Consider the following 19,741-nt stretch of genomic DNA (forward strand, 5'->3'; position numbering starts at 1 on the left):
ATGATGTAACATCATCATATTAAATGCCCTAGAATTCCTAAAGTAAAGAAATCTATTTCACTGTGTTTATCCAGGGGTTGGCAAACTTTCAGTAAAGGACTAATAGTAAATATTTTAAGGTTTGTGAACCATAAGATCACTCTCTGTCACATACTCAACTTTGTCATTGCAGCATGAAAACAGTCATATACAATATGTAAACAAATGAGCATGGCTGTGTTTCAATAAAACTTTATGGACACTGAAATCTGAATCGTATAATTTTCATGTCTAAGCTGGTTATTTTCCTTTTGATTTTTAAAATCATGAAAAAATGTAAAACACATTCTTAGACCATGAACCATACAAAAACTGGTGGTGGCCTGCATGTGATCAAAGGGCTATAGTTTGCCAACACTGTGGTAGCCAAATAATTTCCAAATTTATTTGAACATCAAAACATTGACTTATCACCTATTTATTGACTAATGAACAAGTCTAAAGAAAACTAGAAAAATAACTGAACCAGTTGTCCTTTTCAATTTTCCATTTCTAAAACTAGCAAAGACATTTTAGCTTTGTATGTTTAAATATCTAGACAAAGTACTAATATTTACAAATATGAACTTGGCATTCTGCTGGTCTTCATATAACCACATTATTGTTGTCTTCTTTTTTTTGTTTTTTTTTTTCTAAAGCAGATAGAGAACTAGTAATTATAAATGCTAACTATGTATCAGTCACTGGCTTAGAAACTTCACATATGTTGTGTAATTTAATATTTATCACAAACTTGTGATTTGGATGTGTTGTGTAGATGAGAAAATTGAAGCTTAGATGTGCATAATGATCTCTCTGTACTTATTGATGCACTCATCCATAAAATGGGTGTAATTTTAGTACATCTTCATTGGTTTGGGAAATGGATTAAATAGGTGTAAACATATAAAGCACTTACAGCATAGCACATACTAAATGTTCATTAAATATTGGTATTTTTATTAGAAAATAATTAAATATTAATTATCTCCAGGTGCATTTTAAATTTTCTTATTTAAAATCCGTATATTGCTAATTTTTATGATAAACATTAAAGCGGCCAGGAACCGTGGCTCATGCCTGTAATCCCAGCACCTTGGGAGGTCAAGATATGAGGATCACTTAAGTTTGAGACCAGCTCCAGCAACATAGTGAGACCCTGTCTCTAAAAAAAATTAAAAAAATTTAAAAAAAAGGCTCGAGGCAGTAAAAAAAAATTGCCTAGTATGTGAAAAAGCCAGTAATCAAACATACATGCTTTTAATTCCCTCCTAGTTACTCATTATATTGTTTTGGAGGTTTAGAATACCATGAAGAAATTTTGTTTAATCCAGTTTTAAAAATATTTTTAGAAATTTGAATTGAACTGGCAATTCAATATTTTATTCAGGTGTTCACCACGGAAATTACAAAATAATTTTATATTTTCTTTTTTTTTTTTTCCATGAAGCTCTGCCTCCTGGGTTCATACCATTCTCCTACCTCAGCCTCCAGAGTAGCTGGGACTACAGGCGCCCGCCACCATGCCCAGCTAATTTTTGTATTTTTAGTAGAGACAGGGTTTCACCACATTGGCCAGGATGGCCTCGATTTCTTGACCTCGTGATCCTCCTGCCTAGGCATCCCAAAGTGCCACCGTGCCCAGTCAATTTTATAGTTCCTTTTTAAACTGATTTAAAAAATTAGGAGTCTGTGTATGAGAAGCCACCTGATTTCAAGAAAATCTATTATTGAATATTGATAGATAAGCTTGTATATTGATAATACATTGATGTAGCTGATAAATAAATATATATTGTCTTGTGTTTTTATGATACCACAAAGCATATTTTTTCAATAAGCTCAAATCTAACTCAGATATTGTATTTTGTCTTCAGAAAAAAACTTACAAAAACATATTGATTATTAGATTTACTAGAGAGCTCATCAGTGGTCTGACTCAATTCTAATTCATTTATCTAAACTTATTTTACTCCACTTATTAGCTGAGGGTAGCATTGAACGAACAATCTCTTGTACCTCAGTTTTCTAATCTGTAACATGGGTTTGATAATACAACCTATTTGATATGGTTGTAATGAAAACTGAATTTGTATGCATAAAGCATTTACAACAATTGCTGACGTTTACTAAGCATACAATAAATATGAGTTATTATTAGCCAATGTATCTTTTACCTATCCTCAACTGTTCTTTAGTTATCTTACCATTTTTTAAGTAGCTGTTCCTCAGCTACCAGGCCCACATTAATCATGTTAAGGCAAGGCACAATTTGAATAGGTCCCCTTTACAGACAAGATCTAAATTACCACCTTCGTACCACATTAAATCTCTTGAAGCTCTTTCTACAAAGGGTTACAGAGGTTGTGAATGAATTGAAGGTATTGAGAACAACTTCTATGCCTTTTTTATTATTTATTAAAGACTACTTAACTTTATTATTGCCTTTCTTCTCTGAAATTGTATAGTACATTTGTACAGAGCATATCTTATGATTTCTAGTAGTGCTTAGCATGGTCTTGAATTTAAAAAATCGATTTCTCTAAACATATATTTTTTTCTTTCCAGCTATATGACAATATTCTGAATATAAAGATCATTTTATCTTCCATTTCTCTTACATCCTTAACACCAAATCATATTTGTTAAAACTGAAGTTCCATTAACAAATACATATTGAAACAAATTATAATAATTTATATACCATAGCTTAAAATGAACAGTGAATTTGGAGGCAAAGTGACATAGAATAAATGCAATTTACTTGTATAAAATTTTTATTAAAAATTGCACATTTGGCCGGGCGTGGTGGCTCACGCCTGTAATCCCAGCACTTTGGGAGGCCGAGGAGGGCGGATCACAAGGTCAGGAGATTGAGACTATCCTGGCTAACAAGGTGAAACCCCGTCTCTACTAAAAACACAAAAAATTAGCTGGGCGTGGTGGCGGGCACCTGTAGTCCCAGCTACTTAGGAAACTGAGGCAGGAGAATGGTGTGAACCCAAGAGGCAGACCTTGCAGTGAGCTGAGATCTTGCAACTGCACTCCAGCCTGGGCGACAGAGTGAGACTCTGTCTCAAAAAAAAAATTCTGTAATGGTGTTAGAGTAAAATCAGCTTCTATCTACTGAGGATTATATTATTATAAAATGTACTGACATTTAATGAAGATTTTGAAGGGAATTATATGCACTGTGTTTTAAGAAACTATGAGAAAGATAGTCCCCATTTCTCTATGGAAAGAAAATTTTGGCTGAAAACATTTATTTACCTTCCACAGCATGAAAAAAATCAGACTATAACACTAATCTTAGCTTAGTCAAATACTGATGAAATGTAGAATATTAGTAACCATTGCTTTTTTATTTTAACTTTTAAGTTCGGGGGTACCAGTGCAGGTTTGTAACATAGGTAAACTTGTGTCATGGGGGTTTGTTATACAGATTATCCCCTCACCTGGGTATTAAGCCTATAGTACCCATTAGTTATTTTGCCTGAACCTCTCCCTCCTCCTATTCTCCACTCCCTGAAAGACACCAGTGTATTGTTGCCTTCTATATGTCCACGTGTTCTCATCATTTAGCTCCCACTTACAAGTGAGAACATGCAGTACTTGGTTTTCTGTTTCTATGTTAGTTTGTCCAGGATAATGGACTCCATTTCTGTTCATATCCTTGTAAGGACATGATCTCATTCTTTTACAGCTTCATAGTATTCCATGGTGTATATGAACCACATTTTCTTTTTCCAGTCTACCGTTGATGGGCATTTAGTTTGATTCCATGTCTTTGCTATTGTGACTGGTGCTACAATGAACATATGCATGTGTACATGTGTTTTTATATCTAGCCTCTATAAGGAACTTAAACAAATTTACAAGTAAAAAATAAACAATCCCATAAAAAAGTGGGCAAATGACATGAACAGATACTTTATTTTTTAAGTCAGAATATAGGCAGTTTTATTTGGTTTAATGTAATGTATATGTCTTTTTCTTTTCTTTCTTTTTTTTGAAGACATACATGCAACCAACCATCATATGAAAAAAAGTTCAATATCATTGATCATTAGAGAAATGCAAATCAGAACAACAATGAGATACCATACTATCTCATGCCAGTCAGAATGGCTACTATTAAAAAAAAAATCAAAAATAACAGATGATGGTAAGGTGGAAAAAAAGTAATGATTATACACTTTTCAGAGGAGTGCAAATTAGTTCAGTCATTATGGAAGACAGTGTGGCAATTCCTCAAAGACCTAAAATCAGAAATGCCATTAGACTCAGCAATCTTATTACTGGGTGTATACCCAAAGGAGTAACCATTGTTTTATATTCAGCAATCAGAAAGCACAATGCATGGAATAATGCATGTCACCAATTCACATGAATAAGGGTGACTTTGTGACCATATTAGATTCCAGAATGTCTTCTGCACAACAAAAGCAAAATAATGTTATATTCAGTTTAATTTTATTGCTAGGCTATTTTTAAAGGTTGTCCCTGACTTGTTTAGACCTATCTTTTATGCCTACAGTTCCCCTAAACTAGAGGTTTTTTGGTTTTTTTCTCTCTCTCTCTTATTTCCTACAGTTGTCTGTGGGGTTTCCCTTTCACCTTGTAAAGACTACAAATAATTTCTTGGCCACCTCTTTCCTTAAACTTTGAGTGCCTAGAAATCTTCCTTCCTAATTCTGATTTATGTTTGTCCCTTCTGTCCAGGACAGAAATAACTTCAAGGAAGGCATATGAGAGAATTGCAATAAACCATTGTGCTGACTCCCAGCCCTAACACAACCATCACTGCATGGGTCTAAACCATTCCAAGTATGTCATGTCATCCACACATCTTTTTGTCCCATAGCTCATTTCCCATATATAGTGGCCATATATTCAAATACAATTTCTTAATCAAAAAGAAAAATTTACAAGACTATGAATGGAAGCCTTTCCATGAACTAAAATTAATCCTATTCCTTAGAACCTGTTCTGGAGTTAACAAAGAGGCCCAGTTGGGTAGAATTAATTATAGCAAGTATAGCAAGCATAAAGGTTGATGGTGGAATGAAAAGGAGCAAAAAAAAAAAAAAAAAAAAAAAAAGTCCTATTCATATTTTGTTAAATAGAATGCCAACTTTCATCATATGTTTTAGACTACTTGAGATTGCTGCATCTCCCTGGCTTGTTATTTTTGCTTTAATACATTTTACTATTAGATTCCCTAGAAGTGGTAAGAAAAAGAGGGAAAAGGGGAGCTGTGCTGAAAGTATGTTTTATTTTAAATCTGGAACAGGGCTTGTCAACAGTGCCACTATTGACATTTCAGGCCAGATAATTATTTGATATGAGAATCTGTCTTGTGCATTGTAGGATATTTATCTTTCTGGCTTCTACCCACTGGATACATTCTGTTTTGTTTAAAATCTGGAAGAGGGTGTGTCAACAGTGTCACCTGATGTGAAAACCCAAAATGTGTCTATACATTGTCACATATCTCCCGGGGGCAAAATCACCCTTGGTAGGGAACCACTGAGATAAATTTCAGTTTAAAGAATAAACAATGGTAATAAGAAGGAAACAAAGACTAGTCTTTGGGAAGCTGGCCAAGACTCAGATATGCCCCCAAAGTTTCACAGGTCTCATCCTTCAATCTGAAGTTTCCCTCACAATCTCTAGGCATAGGTACCACCTATTCAACCTATTCATACTTATTCATACCTATTCAACCAATAGGTTGAAACTGAAAAAGTCCAGACTCTGATTTTCAAGCACGAAGTCTTGCTCTGCAGAGACACAAGCAATAAAAGCATTTCCCTTGGAATCACTCCTTTACATAGTAGCTACATTGTGTTAGTATTATACTTTCCAGGCTGGCCTGGGAAATCAAGAGTTGTTTCACATGTTCTATGGAAAAATACACTCAGAGTTCCAAATATTTTCCATAAATATTTACAGATTGCATCCTAGTGTTCATATACTGGGTTTTAGAAGCATATCTTGTAATTATTCTTAATAATTTAATATTTTATTTATTCTTACTGTTTTGAAAGTGGGTTCCTGCTTTTATATATAAAATTTTAGCCAAAGTTTAATGTCTACGATACACCAGGAAGAAATTTTGCTCTTTGATTGATTGATTTTCCAGGGCCAACTTTTGTGCCTTTTATCTTTGGGACACTGAATAAAGATGGCCAAATTTTATACATTTATCCACTTATCTTCATTTGTCTCTACCTCCACACTAAATTCCTTTTCTGTAAATATAAATGTTGTTGAATCTCCAATTTGATGCTACAATATCATAGACAATATTTTATCTTAAAACTTCAAGATTTAAACTGCTAATTTATTTCTTGATGCTTTGTGCTTAGTCAATTAAAGTATTTTGAAAGAATATTTGATTGTATGAATGTTGTCTTTTTTATTAGAAGCCAACTCATTTTAATTCTGTGTAATTGTTTCTGTGTTATTAATGCTAATTATCAGTGGAGAACTATTTTAAGTGCTTGCTTCACAATAGAGTCAATGTAAAAGTCCCATATTCAATTTTCACTAATATTTCAAAGTTGTTTTGGAAAATACCTCTGAGGCTAACACATGTTGTTGAAAGTTTCATGTAGTATATAAATCCTCTTGAATTTATGATGGAGATATTCGAAAAAGGCAAAACCTGAATAATGAAACTGGTGTAGACGAATAACCAGGTATATATCTATCTTTTCAGTGAAATGTGTCTCATTAGCACAAATTTAATCAAAACCAGAAAACTATAAATCAGGGAAGATTAAAAACATTCTTGGCTCATCTTTGATCCAATGTGTATATTAATGATTTTTTACAATGTCTCTTATTTGGTTAAGAGTTATTTTATTTTGGTAGTGTACATGCCAATAAAAAAATAGACTGGTTGAAACAGGTGAAAAAAATATTGTGTATAGGTTAGAAAATATTTATAAAATAATATTGTTAACTACTATAGTAAATTCAATAAGGTTACTGAATAAGAGTACTAAAAACACTATACCATTCTGTGTATTAAATAATAATAGTGGTAATTTTATTATCATTCTTAATACCTGTATTTATACAGTATATTTTCCACAATTTTCTACCTCTATTTACTCTTATTTTTACTTGCAGAAAATATGTCAGGGTAGTAGGTCGTACATGCAGTTTTATAGTGAGAGGGCTATATACGATTAGAAAAAATAATGTAGCTGAATTTTTCTAAATCTGGCTTCATGAGAGAGTTGAGAGTAAACATCATAAACAAGTCCAATCATCCCTGCTATATATATTTCAAAATATTTGCAAATGAATCTCATTAATATTTCAGGGGTTATTAAATTATAATGTACATTATATAGCATTATGAACATTAAACATTTTCTTGTATATATATTGATAATTTTCAAACATACTATGTGATTATAAACTATCTTTGAAATCAACAGAAGTATGTTAAGCAACACAACAAAATATTTCTGTGAAAACCTTAGGATGTATTTAATGTTTTCAAATTTAACAAGGTTTCAAATATACAACTAAGGATAGTTATATGCATAAGAAATTTTATAAATGTATACTACGTAATTATAGTTGTAGCATAATATATGTATATAGTGTAACAAAATATTTTGAATAATGTTTTGAATTGTTTTTCATCCAATTTCCAATAACTAAAACATAGTAAAAGATAATTGTGTGAAGTAGTTATGAATTGGTGGGAGTCATAGTTTAAATCTGAGTAAAATGCATTTTCTCTTTTGTTAGGAACCATTCTTGAAATGGACAAACTAGTTCAAATCAAGTGCAATCACAGCTATAATGTTATTCAATTTTGAACGTATATTTCATTGTAAAATGTCTTAAGTTTTATCTATTGTGATGTGTTTTAATCAGAAACAAAATGTAACATACCGTAATTAACATTGTGTAAGGTGATACACTGAGTTTTTATTTATTCATTGTTTTACCTGCTTAAAGTGGACATCTGGTACATTACCTTGTTATAAGTAATGATGTAGATAACTGATTCAAATCTTTTTGACCATATAATTTATTAAAGAAAGTTCATGGATAATAAGCTATTAGCATGCTAACTACTATACTTTGAAGACATGACCCCACTGAATTCTGGCTTATGAAATTTTATATCCACTTGCAAATTGTGAAGATAACAGTTATCAAATTAACCTAAAATTCTAAACTGAAATTGGCATGAATTAAGTGTGAGTGTGGTAGTTACTTTATTCTGTTAAATGTACAATTTTTTGAGTAAAAGCTTTTCCTCTGAAATGTAATACGGGAGTAATACACTTGGAATCCCATAATCCAGGAAATATCTATTTTATAACCAGTTAATTTAAACAAATCTACACTTGCAAACAAATTATGGTATTCCTATAGAGGTGCCCATCAGGATATCCACCTGTTGGTTACTCCCTTCCAGAGTATCTAGTGAGGATCAGTCCTGGAACAAACATCAGTATCAGTCTTACCATCTGCCTTCAATCTCAGCCCCTATTCATCTAGTATTCCAGAATCAGATACAGGGGACTCTCTCAATGCTTGCCTTTATACCGAATGTTCATGAAGAAGATAATTGAGTTAAAGGAAGGCAAAATTATACTTTACCTAAAAGCATTCAACCCAGGAGTTTGATTAACTATAGTAGGTAAAACATTAATTTTATGAAGAAAAGTACATTGAGTTCCAAGTGTTAAATTAAAAGTAACTATTGACATGTAATCAATTCATATAAATTGGAAAATATTTATAAGTGAGTAGCCTTAATAGCTATTGTAATCCACTTTCAAGGATTAGTTATAGGTTAAAGTATAAAGCCAGAGCTGGAAGGAAAACTCCTACTTCCTAGCTTTGTGACTAGGCAAGTGACTTTCCCTCTCCTTGCCTCAGTTATGTCATCTGTAAAATGGGAATAACATTAGTAATGCCTTATACATGGGTTTTTAACTTCAGGGCTGTTGCCCAATCAACCTCTAAAATAGAAATATCTTCATTGGATTGAAAATAGTAAATATCAATAAACGTATTTCCAATGAACAGGAAAAATATTTGAAGTATTGAAAAATATTGAGTGAGCAAGAGCAGAGTATGGTGAGCTGAAAAGGAAAAAAAGGAACAATAACAATCAAATTGGCAGTGACATTGTTCATCAATTAAACCAAAACACAGGTAAGAATAGAAAATAGACATACATCTTGGGATATGAGATTTTATAAATTAAAAACAGAATAAAGCAATGTTTATCTGCTCAGCCCCAAGAAACACACGCATAAAGCAAAGTAACACAGAACAAATAACAATTTTACACATGCAATATAGGTGTATATTTTATGCAATCCGCTGTTGCATTAGAATTGGAGGTTATGTGTCTCAACTACTAGATCTGAATCCATTAGATAAGAACTGTTTGTTACATGGTATTACATAACAAACCAAGCTATCTAATCTAAATTTGTATGTGTAACCTTTTGTTGTGTTTGCATTTGTAGATATCATTATTTCTACTAAACAGTACATTTTGAAAGGTTGAGGTGGGAACATTTTATTTAGGCCCAGTTCGAGTGTTAAAATATTTATTATATCAGATGACTAGGTTTTCATGGGGCTGTGACCAAATGAAAACATTTATGTCTATAAAGTAATGATTATTTAAGATTTCTAAACTGATTTAATTTTGATGGATATTTATTCCATATCCTTTCTACATTTTTAAATTTTTTTAACTTTATGAAATGATACTGAGGGTCATAAGTCTATATCAGTCTAGCAACTGGGTGCTACTAATGTATTAAGGAATTCAGCACTGAAACCACCAATAAACAAACAAATGTTCCATTCTCAATCCTGGCACTTTCCCCACAATAAGAGAGAAACATTTTCTTATAAATCACGCATGTCTTTGTATCATACACATTTCCCATGACAGTGCCAGTCACAGAGGAGGTGCTTAACAAACATGTGTGAAATAAATGAATAGAAACTCAGCCACAGCCACGTTATAAAATAAATATGGTTTATTTTAAATAAATCCTAATTCTGCTATAAAGTAGACTTTAGGCCTGGTAAAGCATATAATAGTTGTGGATGATTTATTGCCTAAATTCAGTAACAGATGGTTATTACTTTTAAATGTGTTCAGAAGAAGTTTTAAAAATTGTTCTGTTTGCATGATTATAAAATTTCCCCAAAATATTGAGAAATAGCTGACTGCAGAAAATACAAGGACATTTGGGGCAGATTTAAAAAAGAAAGACAGAAAATGATAGCACTGGAGCCAGTCAGATCGTGAGGTTATTAATAAGGCACTATTTTTTTAATATGTAACATAGAACCAATGTGCATGACCATCATTAGTGTTCTTTCCATGTGAGCTGAAAACTGGCAGATCTCTGGAGGAGGTCACAATATACAAGAACTTGATCCTTCCAAAGCAGGAAGGATTCCAATAGGAATAGGGGTCATGGGAGTATTTGGGAATCGTCACATACATCATCATCATCATCATCATCATCATCATCATCATCATCATCGTTATTATTCTACTATTAAAAATGATTATATGCTCAATTTCTGAGTCTCCTTCAGAGCTCTAGTGTAGGGATGAAAAATTTGTAGGTCTGCTACAGGAGATAGGTCTAAGAAGACAACAACAGAGGGTTTTGGTTACATGAGAGTTTTGTCAGCTAAGGGAGATACCCAGGTCAGCAGAAATCTTTTATTACTGCATGAGTTATAAAACAAGATTTGACTAAAATTAAAAAGTCACAGAAGAGAAAAATTTCTGCACACATTTCTTTATGGCTGCCTAGTGGACAAAGTTCTTCCTTGATCCATTGAGTGCTCTAATGGGGCACTGTGGTTCATTCCCTTGGTATCTAAGACTAATTTAAGTTCTTGTTAAAAAAAGTGGTTCATTTGTTTCCAAAGTAATCCACATATCCAAATTATCAGACTTATACATTTGTTTTTATAGTGTAGTGGTTAAAACTGCAGACTCTGGAGCCAGTTTTCTTGCCTATGTTTGGACCTTCATTGCACCACTCACTGTGTGACCTCAGGCAAGTTACCAACACCTCTCGTGCCTCACTTTATCTATAAAATGGGGTAATATTTTACCTATCTTACAGAATGGTGACAATTAAATTACTTAGTACATGTAAGAGATTTGAACAGTGCCTGGGACATTGTAGATACTTTATGATGGATAGTTACTGTGTTTAATGCTATTTATTTTGAACAGGATTTCTTTTACAATTTAATCTTAAATACTAAAAAATAACATAAAACAAATTTGTCCTTAGTTTTAACATAATAACTACTAGTATTATAAGGTTGATAATTATGACAACTATTTAATTTTATTTGTACCATTATTTATAAAAGTTTACAATAAAATTTTGCAATTTAACATGAAATAAGTACATAGAATATTGTTTACTGCTTTTCAAATATCCTAGTTGAAGTAAATTAACTCTACGTGGTACAAAAACGTTTATACTAATTTTGGATGTTGCATGTACATAATTAAAACATATTAAGGTAAGGATTTATTTAGAGCTGACTTGTGCTACATAGTCATAACACAGATAGTAGTATCACTTACTTAAAGAACTTACTTGTTTTTGTTTACAAAGTATTTGTGTCTTATTTCTCTACTAATCAAAATATGAAAGTAAGTTTGGTGTCCTAATTTCTAACCTACTCTTTTGTTGCTTGCAATTATTAAATGATGAATTATAAACATTGTCAAATATCATACTTACTTCAAAATATAATAATATTGAGTCATTAAGTGCAAAATATTTTATAAGAGAATTATCACAACTCAGTGTGATTTTTTTGAGTAATCAACTATAACATTTTACTTCCTCCATGTGAATACTTACATTTTCCTGGACATTTTTTGTTAGGAGTTGGACCTAATCTTCAGTGTTACTTGGCATCCCTGATTTATCTTTCACCTTTAGTAATAACTTTTTGATTTCAGGTGAGTTAATAACCAAAGTATAAGAGTTAGTTAATTTAAAATAAAGATAACAACATAGAATTAATCACTATTGCTACCAAAACATAAACACTATAAATTCTAAATGTTAAATTATTATAGGAGCCAGGGAAATTTTCTTTGGTAAGTGGTTCCTGTAGTCATATCCTTTGAGTGCACCATATAAGTAAAGTGATAAATGATTTTGACTTAACTTTCACAAGAAGCCAATTACTACTAAAAACTGTTATACCATCATAAAATCACATTGTAGCATAATTCATTTCATGTCATTTGTTTCTCAGCATTCTTTTAAAGAGATATTATGAAAGAAACAGTCAACTTGATGTATAGTCATGATGGAAAGTATGATCTTAAAAATTTTCCGATAGGTATGATCTAGACATCGTGGAATTTTTGCTGCTTTTACTACCTGTACCATTTTTTTCTCCAGAGAACTGACGTGATTTTTTCCCCCTTGCCCTTCTATAGTACAGAGGAAAGTACTATCAAGCCCATATGTATATGTATATTTACATAAATACATGTGTGTGCCTGTGTGTGCTGGGTAAGGGGGATCTATCTGTGTAACCATCTATATCCCAACTCTGATTCCTTTATGATATCTGTATTGTTAAAACTCTAGTCCGGGAAATCATCATCTCTTTTCTAGACTGATGCAATAGACTTCTTGCTTCTATTTTTTTCTGTTTTCCAGTCCATTTCACAAACAGAAGACAGACATATGTAAAGAATAAATTAGTTTCACCTCTGCTTAAAACTTTCCAGCTGCTTGAGTTTAGGAAAATCTTAGCTAACTCTTTAGCTTTCTCCTTCTCCAAAGTAGGAGATGGAGAAAGGAGATGCTTTTCTCTATCCCCTCTGTTGCCTATTATTTAATCTCTCCTTCCTATTGGCAGCAATTTCCAACTCTGGTATCCTCAGCTTTCAACTACATTCACATTATTGCTGTCCCTAGATCCTTATACTTCTGCTCATTGTTCCTGGAATTCTTTCCTGAGAACTCTGATTGCCTCTTTTTGATAATTGATATTGCTATTCAAATGTCACCTCCTTGGGGAAGACTGTCCTAAGCACTCTACGTAAAATAGATTGCCCTTCTTCCAGGTCATTTTCTATTCCTTCACCCCGTTTAATTTTCTTCATAGCATTTACTGCAATTTGATATTACATTAGTTATATATTCATGTCAGCATTCTTGTCTTCTTTGTTTATTACTTTATCCTTAGTACCTTTAGATGTGTCTGGCATATAGTTGGCATGAAATAAACAGTTGTTAATGAAAAGAATGACTATTTTCCATTTTGTACTATTTTTAACTCTATGATTTCACTATTGCTACCTATGCTTTAATTAAAATACCCTCAGTTGTCTTGAATGAAAGTTTGCTCTTTCTAGAGCACACTAGGAAATAAAAAGATAATTAAGATTCTTTCCATGGTTTTATACTTTTCTTGCATTAAATCTTCTGATTTTTTTTTTTTTTTTTTTTTGAGATGGAGCTCACTCTGTTGCTCAGGCTGCAGGGCGGTGGCACAGTCTCCACTCCCTGCAACCACCACCTCCTGGATTAAAGCAATTCTCCTGCCTCAGCCTCCTGAGTAGCTGGGATTACAGGTGTCCATCACCACACCTGGCTAATTTTTGTATTTTTAGTAGAGACGGGGTTTACCTATGTTGGCCAGGCTGGTCTCAAACTTCTGACTTCAGGTGATCCACCCGCCTCGGCCTCTGAAAGTGCTGGGATTACAGGCGTGAGCCACCACACGTGGCCAATCTTCTGACTCTTATTTTCAACTTTAAAATGCCTCTCTCATTAAGGGTAAAAATCTAGAAAGCATATTAATGTTAAACTGTCTTTCTGAATTTACACAGGCGATGACAGAAATATAATGTGCTTTTGTTTTTCTTTCAGATCTCCAACTAAAGACATGGATTCAGAAGAGAAGGAAATTGTGGTTTGGGTTTGCCAAGAAGAGAAGATTGTCTGTGGGCTGACTAAACGCACCACCTCTGCTGATGTCATCCAGGCTTTGCTTGAGGAACATGAGGCTACGTTTGGAGAGAAACGATTTCTTCTGGGGAAGCCCAGTGATTACTGCATCATAGAGAAGTGGAGAGGCTCAGAACGGGTTCTTCCTCCACTAACTAGAATCCTGAAGCTTTGGAAAGCATGGGGAGATGAGCAGCCTAATATGCAATTTGTTTTGGTTAAAGCAGATGCTTTTCTTCCAGTTCCTTTGTGGCGGACAGCTGAAGCCAAATTAGTGCAAAACACAGAAAAAATGTGGGAGCTCAGCCCAGCAAACTACATGAAGACATTACCACCAGATAAACAAAAAAGAATAGTCAGAAAAACTTTCCGGAAACTGGCTAAAATTAAGCAGGACACGGTTTCTCATGAGCGAGATAATATGGAGACGTTAGTTCATCTCATCATTTCCCAGGACCATACTATTCATCAGCAAGTCAAGAGAATGAAAGAGCTGGATCTGGAAATTGAAAAGTGTGAAGCTAAGTTCCATCTGGATCGGGTAGAAAATGATGGAGAAAACTACGTTCAGGATGCATATTTAATGCCCAGTTTCAGTGAAGTTGAGCAAAATCTAGACTTGCAGTATGAGGAAAACCAGACTCTGGAGGACCTGAGCGAAAGTGATGGAATTGAACAGCTGGAAGAACGACTGAAATATTACCGAATACTCATTGATAAGCTCTCTGTTGAAATAGAAAAAGAGGTAAGAAGTGTTTGCATTGATATAAACGAAGATGCGGAAGGGGCAGTTGCAAGTGAACTGGAAAGCTCTAATTTAGAGGGTGTTAAGTGTGATTTGGAGAAAAGCATGAAAGCTGGTTTGAAAATTCACTCTCATTTGAGTGGCATCCAGAAAGAGATTAAATACAGTGACTCATTGCTTCAGATGAAAGAAAAAGAATATGAACTCCTGGCCAAGGAATTCAATTCACTTCATATTAGCAACAAAGATGGGTGCCAGTTAAAGGAAAACAGAGTGAAGGAATCTGAGGTTTCCAGTAGCAATGGGGAGATTCTTCCCTTTACTCAAAGAGTATTTAGCAATTACACAAATGACACAGACTCGGACACTGGTATCAGTTCTAACCACAGTCAGGACTCTGAAACAACCATGGGAGATGTGGTGCTGTTGTCAACATAGTTCCAATGCCTTCTTTCTGACCTGCTTTCATGTTTTAATGTTTGTTTAACTTAATAGGAAACCTTATTTTAAATATAACACTCTGAAAAAAATGTAAATCATATTATAGCATTCAATAGTTAATAAAACTAGAGAAATGTGTTGTTTTGATGTGAAATTTCCAAGGGGACTTTAAATATTACAAGTTCAAGCAATGAACTATTTACTACGAATGCAGCACAGATAGCTTGTTGGTGGAGAACACAGAAATAATTTGATGGGAATCATATGATAATCTTCCTTAGCGTCTATGGAAAATGATTTACGTAAACTTTAAAAGCAATCCTCCATATTAGACAGCCCAAATATTCAAACATGAAGAAGTAGAATTAAAATGTGCAGTGATATGTATTTTTCCAAAACTGTATCATTGGAATTTTTATATCTGTAAAGTATATGGAAGCTACTGTGTTGTAACTGCATTAATTCAAATTTTGGTTCTTTCAACTGATCCTTTGATAATACAACGTATCATGTATATCACTTCCTGAACCCTTCTACCTGTTGAGGCCTATGAAACAGGCTGTTGTTGGGACATGTATAAACACTGGCAGGGAATCAGACATATATAGGATATAGATAAGGCAGGACCAAGTGCTGCATACAAACAGCAATTTTTATAAAGAAGTCTAAAATTATTAAGAGCTATGCATGGGTATTTGCTATCTGGCAATTCAGATCTCCGACCAAACCCATGTTCATGCACTGAGTAAGGTACAGTGTGGGTTACAGAGAAAATCAGTCAAAGTGTTATTTGTTTATGTCTTGTCTACAAAAGTTGCAGTGATGGAATTTGGAAACCTTCTGTGGATAAAATAGAATCTGCTGTAATTATTAGCATTTTGTCTCTGAACCTACGGAGAGGAAACCACATGGTTATTCTGCTATGCCATAATTCAGATTGTCTTATTTCTTCATCTAAAGTGCTTTAAGAAAACTTAGCTCCTAAAAAAGTACTAGCAAAATCCCAGACACACTAGTAAGAATCCAAGAAATTGAAGGGATTATTTAGGTCTTATCTTGACTGACAATCATTATTATGGCCGACTATGCTTGTTTTTTAATTAGAAATGTGCTTTCTTCTTTCTCCCTTCTTTGCTTACTTTCTTCTTATCTGCCTTCCTGTCTGCCTTACTTCCTCTCTTTTCCTGCCTTCATCTCTCCTTCTCCCATCTTCTTTTTTTCCTTTTCTTCCTTCCTGCCAATGAACACATGATGCAATCATAATGAAATAATTATTTTTTATTGTGTTGTTAACTGAATACTGTGGTGATTTATTTTTATTTAGCTGATACCTTTCCTGTGTGTCAGTGCACATGTAAGTAGAAATATTATTTTAGTTAGTTTCAATATGTGGACATTGATTAAGCATCCCAATCTTTCTCATTTCTTCTCTTTTATTCTTATGCATATTTCAGTGCAGGTTTTAATTCAGTTTTCTTATTGTTTTACTTTCAACATTTGTAAAGTATTTAATTTTTTAAAGCAACTTTATTGTTAACTCATTTAAAAAAATCTATTTTTCCTTAAATTTTAACATATTTATTTGTTCCTGCCTTCTCCTGTCTTTTAACTCATCTTTGGGAAGATATTTAGATTTTTCTTATTGCTTCAGTTTCGTGAGCATTTATACTATCATTTCTTGCACCAAAATAGGTATTTTCAGGTCTTATTTCAAGTTGGCTGGAAAGAAAAATAGAAATTTCCATTTCATGGAAAAATACAGTGATAAAGAGTAATAATTCTGACATCGGTTATATATATATACATATTGTTAAAAAAGAATTGAATAGTCATCTGTGAAAGGAAAGTTCACCTGCCTAAGAGTCTATAAAATTATTCAACAATATAAGCTACTGATGTATTCACTAATGGGGATCAAATTCAGAAGATCATCATAAATGATAAACCAATTGTAACATTTTCCTACAGTGGAAGTAATCTCTTTGAATTACTCTTATCTTTAGTGAGAAAATAATGAAAGAACATGCTTATCTATTTGACTAATTATCTGAATTTGAAAGAGGTTCTGATAAGAAGTAGGCCCGGAGAGATAATTTCATCTTAGAAACTTTGAATTAACTTCTGCTTTTATACAGTTAAGCACAGTGATCCATTTAAGGGTCAATTCTTCCACATTTTATAGTAAATAATGTTTGCAAGTCTCAGAAAGCAGTACCATTGCTTTTTAAATTCATTTTAGAATTTCCATTTGCTCACTAGTTATACAAATGCATTTGTGCTTTTGATCATTACAATCATTAAGTTTTAATCATTCATCAGCTACTGTGGTGAACCTCTTAATTTACAGTTATATGTTAATGTATTAACACAAATAGAAGTACTGAAATACAATGCCGTCATGTCTGAATAATGAACTATTTGTTATTAAATTAAGTGAGAATTAGAATTATAAGTATAGAAATTGATAGAAAATACTGTTATTATCTATAGAAATGTTAAAGTATAAATTCTTGAGTAACCTGACAGGTTAACTATGAAATTGCTATATGCAGCTAGAAGAAACAACCAAAGCTGACTATTCTTAATTTCTGTAACAAGACCTAGATTCATCCTTGTTCATCCTTCCACTCAGAATTCTCCTTTTTCTCCTTCTGCAGTGCTCTGAAATCTTACCCTTTCCACAGTCTTTTTAATGTGCTAGCTCTTCTATGATATGTTTCTTTCATTCAATCAGTTGGAATCTAATCTCTGAACCCAGAAATATTTTAGAGGTACTTCTCATAAGAAGCATTTTTATTCTGGCTTAGGCTATATATATTTATGCACTTACCTAATTCCCCTCCTTCAATGAATTCTTACTATATTACTTTATCATCTGTCTTGTTAGCCTTACTCTTTCTGTTAACTTCTTTGCCCCCTACTCCCTTTTTGAATTGAGTTGCTAAATTTTAGAGGTTTGTAGCTTTTGTGTGTGTGTGTGTGTGTGTGTGTGTTTTATACATGGCAAATTATGCTTGTACATTTTGTACATGAATTAATATGTATTTTAGAAGACTTAAAACATTAACAGTAATTGAGCTTATAAATTTTGAGAAAGAAAAGTTAAATCTTCATGCTACTATGATTTTTTTAAATGTGACATCAGTTTTATTTTATTTTAATTCATAGAATTACTGACTTAATAAAACCCATATGTTGTCTCTTTTAGCTGATTTAACAGTTATATTTTGGAATTTTTCATTGCATTGTGTGCTTATAAGAAAAGAAACACACTTTAGAGTTGGATTTTAAATGGTAGACACAGAAAGTAACTTTAAAATATCCTAAACAAAATATCTATTTCATTTTTCTTCTTAAGTAAAATAACAACACCTCATTAGTGTGTAGAAGCTATTTTAATCCATTAAAATTTTATTTTATATTTATTTAAATATCTACTGTACATGACAAAATATATTTCTGTGGCTGCATTTTATAATTATTTTCCAAGTAGACATATTGTTCTATTTAAAACATATTTTTCTAGTGACAAAGAAATACATTTTATCCTGATATGTAGTTTTTAGCTATTAGACTATTTCTTTTCATGCTGCCTGATTGGTTTAATAAACACGATGTGACAAATATTAAGTATATATCATTTCTTCATGTTGTAACTGATCCAAAATAATAAAATAAATAATTATACCATTAATGTGATACAGTTTTTGGGGGTGTTTTATTTGGCTGTATTAAAATAAATCTTCTTTCAGTTTGAATTATGTAATTGCTACTTTTTTTTTTTTTTTTTTTTTGAGACCGAGTCTAGCTTTGTCACCCAGACCGGAGTGCGGTGGCGCGATCTCGGCTCACTTCAACCTCCACCTCCCGGGTTGGCTTCAAGCAATTGTCGAGTCTCGGCCTCCCGAGTAGCTGAGACTACAGGCACCCAGCATCACGCCTGGCTAATTTCTTTCGTATTTTTAGTAGAGACGGGGTTTCACCATGTTGCCCAAGGTGGTCTCGAACTCCTGAGTTCAGACAATTTGCCCCCTCGGTCTTCTAAAGTGCTAGAAATACAGGCATGAGCCACCGTGCCCGACCATAAATTATATAATTGCTAATCTAATGCACAATTTATTTTAAGATTAGTTATTTCGTGAAAATATAAATATATAGCAAATAAGATTGAACAAAGCTATTTATTAGGTTTTACACATATTTGTTCCAATTTATTGTGGACGATTACACAGCCTCTTACTCATACTTTTCTTACATAACTCCTTACTCACTCTGAGATGTAGTTATTCTGGAGATGGCCCCATATTGTTCATACAGAGATTCCTTACTCTGATAGCAGCAGAGAAATTGATTGTATCAATTAAAATAATTATTTTAACTAATCTGCTCCTTTTGGGAATTTAGATATTTTCTGATAATTTACTATTAGAAACAATGTCATTCTATCAATGCATTTCTGTAAGACTAGATTGCCAGATGTAGGAATATTGGCTTAAAGGGTGACAAAGGC

At 33.0% G+C, this 19,741-nt stretch overlaps 1 protein-coding gene across 1 annotated transcript in view; it reads left to right on the forward strand.

The window, feature by feature from the left end:
• The window catches only part of RASSF9 (Ras association domain family member 9), a 31,628-nt gene extending 16,253 nt beyond the window's left edge, over nt 1–15,375 (forward strand). The window contains exon 2 of the mRNA XM_017880713.1: nt 13,968–15,375. Coding sequence (XP_017736202.1) covers nt 13,968–15,228 — 1,261 coding nt within the window. The 3' untranslated portion in view covers nt 15,229–15,375. The remainder of the gene's footprint in view (nt 1–13,967) is intronic.
• The last annotated feature ends 4,366 nt before the right edge of the window (nt 15,376–19,741 follow it).

This window comes from Rhinopithecus bieti, unplaced genomic scaffold (genome assembly GCF_001698545.2).
Source record: "Rhinopithecus bieti isolate Rb0 unplaced genomic scaffold, ASM169854v2 scaffold_11966, whole genome shotgun sequence".
NCBI classification, from domain to species: Eukaryota; Metazoa; Chordata; class Mammalia; order Primates; family Cercopithecidae; genus Rhinopithecus; species Rhinopithecus bieti.